This window comes from Vulpes lagopus, chromosome X, assembly GCF_018345385.1.
Source record: "Vulpes lagopus strain Blue_001 chromosome X, ASM1834538v1, whole genome shotgun sequence".
NCBI classification, from domain to species: Eukaryota; Metazoa; Chordata; class Mammalia; order Carnivora; family Canidae; genus Vulpes; species Vulpes lagopus.
In genome coordinates, this window is record NC_054848.1 from 105,566,129 (window position 1) to 105,575,765 (window position 9,637).

Here is a 9,637-nt window from a genome sequence, read left to right on the forward strand (position 1 = left end):
CTTTCTGGGGTTGCCCAAGGGAGGAGACTGATGCTCACCGTCTGGAACCACATGTCCACCACGAAGAAGCTGAGGTCATGCTGAGTTTTGGGCAGCACACAGAGGGAGCGCACGATGTCACACTTTGTATGCTTCAGCAGCTGAACACGCAGGGCTATGAAGAGAGGAGAAAGGAGCAAAGGTCAGGGGTTGCCACACCTGGGACCCTATAATTATCTCCTCACACCCCCTTTCCCTGTCCAGTATTCCCCATCACACACGCACAGGGGTCCTTAAGTTTCTTCAAATTCCTGCTCTCCTTGAAGTATTCACACAAGCTGCTTCTAGGAGAGAAAAGGGAACAAGAGGTGGTGGTCTGGCCAGTGTGAGTGTTTCCAGGAGCTGCCCTGTGTCTGCTGGGGAGCCACAGGGCCCAGGAGCACAGTCTGAGTTTTGCTACTCACAGGGCTGGGTCCTTGGGGTTGAAGGGAGTGGTCAGGGAGAAGCAGGCCTCATCGTGGTAGGCACTGAGGAGACCCTGACGGTCTCCAGAGTCGTAGATCAAGTAGTACCTGTGGGGGGATGGGGGGTGGCAATGAGGATAGTCTATCTCTGTGGTCTAGACCCCAAATGAGATTTCAAGACCCAGTCAGCAGTCCTGAGCTTGGGTGATCTCACCCATCCTAGCCATCCCCTTCCCCAGATTCCCAGGAGTACTTACTGCAGTAGGAATTGCAGGATTAGACTCTTCAGTGCATCAGATCCAAAGAAGCTTCCCTGAAATCACAATGGTCCTCAGGACCATGGCTGATACCCCTTCCTCACGCACCACCCAAAACCCTGCTTGATCCACCCTTCTCACCTTGCAGGTTGGTAACTTCTTGTGAGCTGCAATACCAATGCTGGTTGGTGAAGGTGACTCCTGGCTATCCTGGGAAAAGGAAAAGAGGAAGTGGGCAGTGTAGACCAGGAGCTGGTACTGGACAATCAGGGTAAGGATGGGCCCCAGAGAGGGTGAGGGTCAGAGGCCAGGTGTAAAATGGCCCTTGAAATTACATGGGCAAGACTACATTTGGGATCGTCGTCTTGAGGTCCCTGATGCCTGTGGAGAACGTGGTTGAAGGAGATCTGGAGCCCTTGTCGGGTTCCCACACGAATCTGTACCTCCATGAGGTCTAAGGGTCATGGAAATTGTAACTTCTGCAAGACCTAGATGGCTTCAGGGCAGGTTGTGGGAAGCATCGGTGCCAGTAGAGAAGTCAATGATCAAGGAATACACCTACCAGGCATAATAACTTGGGAAACAATTCCAGGATGGAGCTGCATAAATCCAGACAAAATAGAAAAGTTAGTGAAACTTTCTTTGCAAGTGTCCTTCGTCATAGGAGCAAGCACACTTACACCTGACTCACAGCCCAGTATGTCCCACCTACACCACAGTGTCCCAGCCTTCCGGGGCCCTTGGCACCTCCACTGTGGATTGACCTATAGGGAAAGCACACACTCTCTTCCCCTCGTCTCTGATTCCATTTCTCCACCCCACCCCCTCCTCCCTCTCTTTCCCCCTGGGCGGCTCCCACCTAGACTGCCCTGACTCCCTTCTCCAGTGCCACCAGAAGCAACATTTGGAGCTCAGGCTCCAGGGCTGAATTCCCCTCCCTGCCTCCCTTCTTTCCTTCAGATCCCTACCAAAGGCTCCAGAGAGAAGAGGGAATGGGGTGGGCGCCCAGGACTCTGCTACCTCACTAGGGGTCCAGCATTCTGCAGCACTATGACCCCCCCCACCACCAAGGGATGGCCCAGGATGCTGGGGCATGGGAGTGAGTGAGGCAAGAACCAGGAGGCAGGGAGGGAGAGGGAGGGAGATAAAGACAGAAGAGGGGGAGAGGGTAGGAGGAGAAAGGCGAGAGAGACATAGGAGAACCAGAGACTAAGAGGAAGAGAAAGCAAAGCAAAGGGAAGGGAAAGAAGCTCTACCATGGTGGCGGGGGTCAGGAAGGAAGAGAGAAGGAGGAAATGGCCCCATGGCTGCAGCCTTTTCCTTCGTCTGCCCTGGCTGGCCCTAGCACCCAAGGTAAGAATGGAAAACATGCATGTGTTGGGCTGGGGGCCCATTGGATGCTGGTTGAAACTTTGTCACCTGTGTGAGCTCAATCCAAGCTGGGCATGGGGAACAAGGCAACCATGGGGGCAGGAGACCTGTCCCAGAAGGAGTAGAAGGTCAAGCCCCAGGTCAGCACGGCTGAGGTTCTGTGGCCTCCTCTTATGATCCCTGCTTTCCCTCCTGATGGCTCCTGTGCACCTGTGCCTGTCTCAGTTGGTTCCTAGCCTGAGGAATTATACCAATGTCAGGATCCCCAGGGCTCCCCTGAAGGACCAGTCGGGTTGATGAGATGTGTGGAAGGAGGGGAGGGGGAAGTGCCTCTGAGAGGCCTGTCTTTCATTATGCTCAAGCACTTCTGCCCTCTGCCTTCCATCCCTGCTTCAGGAAAGCCCTCGGCTCACTGGAAGTCACCCACTTCTGGCCCCCTGACTCAGGGAACCCTGGTGTCTCCCAGGGAGGGCCCAGATATTGGCTTTGGGCCAGAGGAACAGGACCTCAGGGAACAGCTCCCCAGGACCTCAGCCCTCAGCATGGGGCAGGAAAGCCATCATGGCTGCCTGAGATTGGGTGGGTTGCGGGGGGCGGGCAATACATTTGGTTCAAGGAAAGGAGGCTCCCTCTCAAAACAAGGGAGGGAAACGCTGTCTCAGGAGGGAGTTGGAAGGCCTGTCTCAGCATGAGGCTCTGGGCTAGAGGGCCCTTCTCTGTCCAGGTCACAGCATGTGGTTCAAGGTGGTCATTCTGGTCCTAGTGAGGAAGGGGAGCCCTGCTTCATGGATCACACTTTGCAGAGGGCACGCTAGAGAAAACTGTGTGCAGATAGCCTGCAAACAGATCCCAGACCATACAAACAGGTGAGCAGGTCAGAGGAAGGGAAGGAGACCTCTAAGCACAGGTGAGGGACAGAGGGAGGAGAGCATAGGGCCTCTGGTCCTCCCCCCCAAAGGAACAGAGCTGCTGCCTCCTCCAAACAGGCATCATAAGGCATAGTTCAGAGTCCCATGGGGTGACATAGTGTACAACTGACCTTATGTTGGTTGATTTATCAGGAAAGGCGGTGCACAGGGAGCTTCTGTTGGCACTCATCTCTTCTGGCTGCAGGCTTTTGCTCTTGTCCAACTCCCTTGTGGATTTCACCTATAATTATAGGGAGGAAACACATGGAGCAGAGAAAGATGGCCAGGATGATCCTGCACCCGCAACCCTTCCCTTTTCCAACAAGTCCACTTCCTGACTCTTGTCACCACTCCGTGAGCACTCCCGCCTTCCTTTCAAAGAGGGACCTGGGTACCACACCTCACCTCACTGTTCAACGGCTTGATACTGGAGGCATTCTGCATAATGCTGGATGGGCCATCCCGCTGGTAAGGCTTGTTGTTGCTTGGGTTCAAGGGCAAAAGCTATGATGAGGAAAAAGTTAGAGTGAGGACCCCAACAGGGAATATCTGGGGCCAATGTGCCTCTTCTACCTAACCTCTCCCACTTCACCATCAGTCTCAGCACTGGGCCTGAGTCCTCACCTTGGAAATGTTCTTTCCATGGGTCTGCAGGGAGGCAGCCATGCTGTTTCTAGGATTCAGTACCATTGCAATATCATGGGTGATCAAGTCTCCGAGAAGCCCAGAGGAGGCAATCAGAAGGCTGAGGAGAGGCCCGGCTGGTACAGCTCTAGCTCCAACCCCTCCCCACGTTACCATCCCTATGTCTCCCTCCCAGACAGACCCCTATGCCCTCACATGCCCTAGAATTACTGCTGTGGGCATACCAGAGGCATAGGGGACTCTCTGGCTCTTAAGAGGTTGCTGGGAAACTACGTATCATTTGTTCATGGTCAGCTGCAGAGTTAGAGATGGGGTCAGTGGCTCTGAGTTTGAGGTGGAGATGGGGGAGGCGATAGGTGTGGGAAGAAGATGTGGGTCTGGATGTGGATGCACAACTAGTCTTGAGTCTGCATTACCTTTGTCTGCTCCACCTTTTCTGATATCAACTCCTTCTGCACAGAGTGGGGTGCGTCAGAGGGGTAGACAAAGACAGAGACCTGTAGGGAACACAAGAGGGGCTGGGTAAGTACCAGGAAACCTGAGCCTTGGGATCACGCAAGACCTTACCCCTCTCTTGCCCTCCTGCCCCCAACTAGCCACAGTCATGCCCTTGGCACGCACCCTTTCATTATTCTCATCCCAGATCTTCCCGTTGACACTCTTCAATGCAAAGGCAATGCTGGCATTCTCAACAAAGAACTGGGCCTGCATTTTCTCATAGTGAAACTAGAGGGAGAATGGCAAGAGAAAGAGAATATGAGACCCAAGACACTGCTCATCTGCCCTGTTTCTTCTCATCTGCCTCACTGTCTTCTCTTACTTCAACTGGGGTGAAGGGGACACTGCATTGTCCCTGAATCAGATTCAGCAGCCACGTCTCTTCATATTTGATGCCGAATGGAATCTAGGAGGCAGATATGGGAGAAGAGATTGACATAATGGAGTCCAAGGTTAAGAGAAGGTTAGGGAAGACCATTGTCTTCGTCTCATACATTTTGGGGGGGGGGGCTTTAAAATAATTTCTTCTGATAGGACATTATCCATTATTGCAAACGTTTGTACCAGACATGGATTTCCTTTCCATTCAAATGCTTTTCTTCAAATAATCAACTTAAGATGTTTAACATGTACTTCCTTTTATAAAGTTCCAAGTGATCTTAGCTCAGGGCAGGGTGCCTTAGCCTGCCTCTCCAACGGGGACACCAGAGACTCAACCTCCTCCCACATTCAGCTAGAGCTAAACTGAGCCTTCCGGTGTGGAGTTGCTCCATCTCCCTGGCTGTAGTCTCCTCTGCTCTTAGACAACCTACCAGATTCTCCCTGTAGTCAGTCTGTTCCCTTTATATTGCTTCTCTGAGTCTGCCCTTACTTAATCTAGGATGTTAACTCCTGTTAATAAAAAGACTGCTTACCCACTCCTCTGCCCCAGAAAAGTACCCAGCATCTCTACATGAGTCCAACACAATTTCCTCTGTTCACCTTCTTCTGCATATTAGGCCCCTTTTGCCAAGACACTCACTATGATCTTGAACCAGCTCCCCGAGGTCTCATCCTGCCTCTCCCCCTCCATTTTTCTCTCTGGAGGCTTTTGCTCTCCCTCCATGTTAGCTTGGACTTGGTCTTGTTTCTGAAAATTGCCTCTCCAATGACACGGTGGAATGGCATAGGGAGTGCTGTGGGCAAGTGGAGAGAAGAAAGTAGTCCACATGTGCTCAGAAAGTCTTCTATTACACATTTTCCCACTGATCCCAGGGTACAATAAAGTTTGCTCAATCATTATCCTGATTCTATCATTCTTCACTCTTCGAGGTTGGAGAAGAGACTGACGTATTCAACTACAAGGCTATGTGTTCCACTGGCTGGTACATTTCAGCTATGCTGACTGGTCACTTACTATCTTACTCGCGTGCTCATGTGAGTGCCATTTGTTGCTGGATCTCCATCTTGCTGCTGGTGGGATGAAGGACGAATGCCAGAACTGACTTGTTCAGACCAGTTGTTATATCTCCTTTGGTAAATACTCCAGCATCTTGCTCTTCTTTGCAAGGAGTTACCTACGTTATTATGCCCTGAAATTGAGAACAACACGTCAGTGGTCCCAAATGCCACAAAAGGTTCTGGGGAAATACCATGGCTAATGAATAAATATCACTGACTTTTATCATCCAAAAACAAAATAGGGCACAGTGCCAAAAAGGTTGAAAAACTTCACTGTGGTTCCCTTTCCTGGGAGGATGAGACGTGGGGAGCATTTGCAGCCACGAAGAGATCGAGCACAGAGGAAAGGGGTTGGGCCTAGGGTTTCATCTGTGATGTTAGCCCCCTGCTCTGCCCTTTTCAGGCTAGGTGACCTGGGACAAGTTGCTTAGCACCTCTAATTCACAGTTCCCTCCTCTGCCTTGGGGGATAACAAAATCCACCCTGAAAGTTTGGTGTTATGGTTCAAGGGTCAAGAGTGAGTTCCCACCTGAAGAAAGAATTAGAGAAGTGAAAGTTAGATTTAATGAAAATATCCAGAATAGCCTGGAGAGACATCATATGGATAATACCAGAAGAGAGAGGAGAGAATTAAATGAGATGTAGTAGGCATAGCTAACACCTGCTTCATTTGAGTCCCAGAATGAAGGAGAGGGAAACGTGGAGAAGTGGCATTTGAAGAGATCTTGCTTGAGAACCTTCCCAAAGTAACGGGATAATCAAGTCAGTATAACAATACTAAGAGGAGACAAAGTATGCTTTAAGGAAAAACATTCCTAAAGAAAAGATGTACATTTCACAATGATGTTAATGTAGCAAAACTGGGAAAATTTGTGACCAGAAGACTCAGACTAAAAGAAATGTTAAAGGTTCTCCTTCAGGCAGAAGAAATATGATCCCACGTGGAGGCACAGAGATGCAGGAAAGAAAGACTAATGAATGGCATTTGTGAATATGTAGGCAAGTCTAAATGAGTATCGACTATATAGCACCATGAGGCTAATTTCTTCTAGGGGTTTAAATATACATAGAATTAAAATTCATGGCAATACCTTGGGAGGGTGTGAGTGGAATCAAAGTGTTTCAACATTCCTTCACTGTCTGAATGAAGAGCTTTAAAGAAGTAATTTACATCAGACCGTGAAAAGGCAAAAAAGTACATTATGGTATTAAGGGTAAATACTATGAGAATGTTTAACTGTCCAGCCAAATAAGGTAACAATTTAATACTAATATAGGGTTGCCTGGGTGGCTTAGTTGGTTAAGTGGTCCAATTTTTAAAAAAGATTTTATTATTTATTCATGAGAGAGAGAGAGAGACAGACAGACAGACAGACAGAGAAAGAGGAGGGGTGAGGGGAGGGGCAGAGTGAGAAGGAAAGGGAGATCATCTCCAGCAGAGTCCACGCTGAGCATGGAACCCAAGGCGGGGCTCTCTCTCACAACCCTGATATCATGACCCCAAGATCAAGATGTGAGCTGCAACCAAGAGTCGCAGCTTAACTGACTGAGCCACCCAGGTGCCCCAAGGGTGCGACTCTTGATTTTGGCTCAGGTCATGATCTCAGAGAGAGCCATTCTCTCTCTCTCTCCCTCTCCCCTGCCCCTCCCCACCTCTCCTTCCCTCTAAAAAAAATACTAAATAATTTCAAGGAAAGGAGAGGAAAAGGGCCTTACAACAGGCAGAAATAAATGTGCAGTTAACACGCTGTATAGAAATCAAGTTATACCTATATTTACATTAAAAGTTTCAGACTGGATATTCCAAATAGAAAACCAGATATTATGAACCTAGAAAAAAAAATTCCATCAAATGCTCCTTAAAAGAGACACATGCAAAGTTTAATTGTCTAGAAAATTTGAAAATAAAACTAAAAGAAGGCAAAATGTGTACCTAAATGGTACAGTGTACCTAAATAGTGTACCTACACACTAATGTACTGCAAGCTGGTGTAACCATATTACTAAAGGGAAAGGTATTAATTCAAGGGGGAAAAACATTGCTAAAGAAAAGAGGGATGTTTCATTATTATAAAAGCTTCAATGTAAAAAGAAGCCATTAGTACAAAATTCTAAATTTGTGTGCGTGTCTTAACACAGAGCCAAAAGGTGCAAAGCAAGTGATCACAGCAAAAGGAGAAATGGATAAATTCACCATTACAGTGGGAAACATTAGCACACCTCCTTGAGTGACCTATAAAATGGCAGACATAAATTCCACTAGGTGGAGATTTTAAAATGAGAATTAAGTAAACTAACAAATTTACTTAATTGGCGTGGAACAGGGCACATAACCACTACACGTGGAACATTCCAGAAGAGGTCATATGCTGGGTTATAAAACAAACCTCAAGAAACTTCTATGGGGGTAATACAGTCTACCCTGAATAGTTGATGTAAGAGTCAAGGGTAATGGTGGGTGCTCTGCCTGTCCCCAGCCTCTAGCAGGCATCCAGAGAATGTTAATTTATACCAACACCCCCTCCCATTTGCCTCCTACCTCACCAACCTAGGAGACCCTCCCCACTCTCCAAACTCTGGACCTGTGAAGACCACATAAATCAGGTCTATCCCCTCAACCAGTGAAGAAAATTCACCTCAGCCATGACCACTTCCATAGGAGGGGAAGTTTTCCATGTGGAATGGAACCAGGATGGGAACGTCAGGGCCCACTTAGCCCATTTCAAGAGAGTGGAGAATAGTCAGCCTGGGCCACTCCACCCTTTCTCTAAAAGGGGGTTGGCTGGGTGTCCTGTGGGGTGATGTGGTTTGGGAAGGGGCCCAGAACTCCTCATACCCTCTGGGGATCTGAGACCAAGGCCTCATGCTGACCAACTCACCCATGGTGTGGACTGAAGGCAGTGATCCGTCACCAATGTCTTCCCGGTTTGCTTGCGAAGAGAGTCCGTGGGGTCTGGAGCTGGAGGTTTGGAGATCAACGACGGCTGCTGAGGAAGGGGAGGGGAGGTCCCGAACCCCTCTGTCAGCGCCACACAAGCAAGATGGAGTCTTTATGGGAAGTCCCTTCTTCAAAGGCATTGGAGAAGACAACCTCAGGCGCCGGAGGCGACTTTACTTCTTATAATTACTGTCCCCTGAGTTTGCTACCAGCCTGCCAGGGAACTGTTTCCAACTGAATCTGCCCTGCAGAAAAGGCCAACTAGAGTCAGGAGGGGTGGGACCGGACCCAGGTACTTATAGCTACAAACACAGGGGACTCTGTATGCCAGACTCTGTATCCACTGCAATACATCTTGTTCCCTCATTCTGTGAACCCAGAGGACTCTGAGTGCCAGCTGTAGGCCAGACTCTGGACTTGTTACATTGCATCTGCTCTGTCATGTATTCCTTAACAAGGGGACTCTGATATCGCAGTCACCAGCTTTTCGAGGTTTCTTGAGGTTTAATGAGGTGCCAGAGCTTGTTTGGGGTCATTCAGATGCTACTTGGAGAAACAGAGACTGCAACTGAGCTCCACAGAATGGCGGTGACATGTCCATGCATACGTAGCCTAGCTAAATTCTTGCTTCAATATTGGGACTTTTTTTTAAGTTAGAGCAAAATAACAGAATATTCTGAAAATAATTATATGGCTGGCATCGTCTCCACCTCATTCCAGAGAGATAATAGCAAGCAAACACACACACACACACACACACACACACACACACACACACGCACACACACCAGCCAAAACCAAAACCAAAACCATAAAGCAAAACACACACACATAGCAGACCTGGAAACTATAAAGGAGATAGAAAACAGAGTTTGGTGGGTCACTGTAATGAGAGTAGAATGAAACAAATCGTGCCTTTTCCTTAAAAAAAAAAAGAAAAAAGTACAGTCAGTGTAGTGGTCAGAGCCAGAACTGTAGCTCTGAAAGTCTCCGACCAGAGGGCTTTGCAAGGCAGAAAGAAGGAGGGAGGCGCTTGGGCTCCGGTGCATTAGCCAGAACTTTCTGGAATTGTCCACTACCTTTGGAATGTTCTACTCTTTGTCCACAATCCCTTTCTGGATCTCCATGCCCTGAGAG

The 9,637-nt window shown here is 48.7% G+C and overlaps 1 protein-coding gene across 1 annotated transcript in view; it reads right to left on the bottom strand.

Annotated features, from left to right (window-relative positions):
* The window catches only part of LOC121482676 (nuclear RNA export factor 3-like), a 24,776-nt gene extending 16,331 nt beyond the window's left edge, over nucleotides 1-8,445 (bottom strand). Inside the window, 15 exon segments of the mRNA XM_041740492.1 lie at nucleotides 39-154; nucleotides 265-323; nucleotides 444-551; nucleotides 701-756; nucleotides 842-910; nucleotides 1,263-1,299; nucleotides 3,111-3,220; nucleotides 3,385-3,483; nucleotides 3,820-3,918; nucleotides 4,041-4,121; nucleotides 4,246-4,350; nucleotides 4,445-4,528; nucleotides 5,144-5,297; nucleotides 5,519-5,693; nucleotides 8,442-8,445. Coding sequence (XP_041596426.1) covers nucleotides 39-154; nucleotides 265-323; nucleotides 444-551; nucleotides 701-756; nucleotides 842-910; nucleotides 1,263-1,299; nucleotides 3,111-3,220; nucleotides 3,385-3,483; nucleotides 3,820-3,918; nucleotides 4,041-4,121; nucleotides 4,246-4,350; nucleotides 4,445-4,528; nucleotides 5,144-5,297; nucleotides 5,519-5,693; nucleotides 8,442-8,445 — 1,356 coding nt within the window.
* Nucleotides 8,446-9,637: the final 1,192 nt, after the last annotated feature.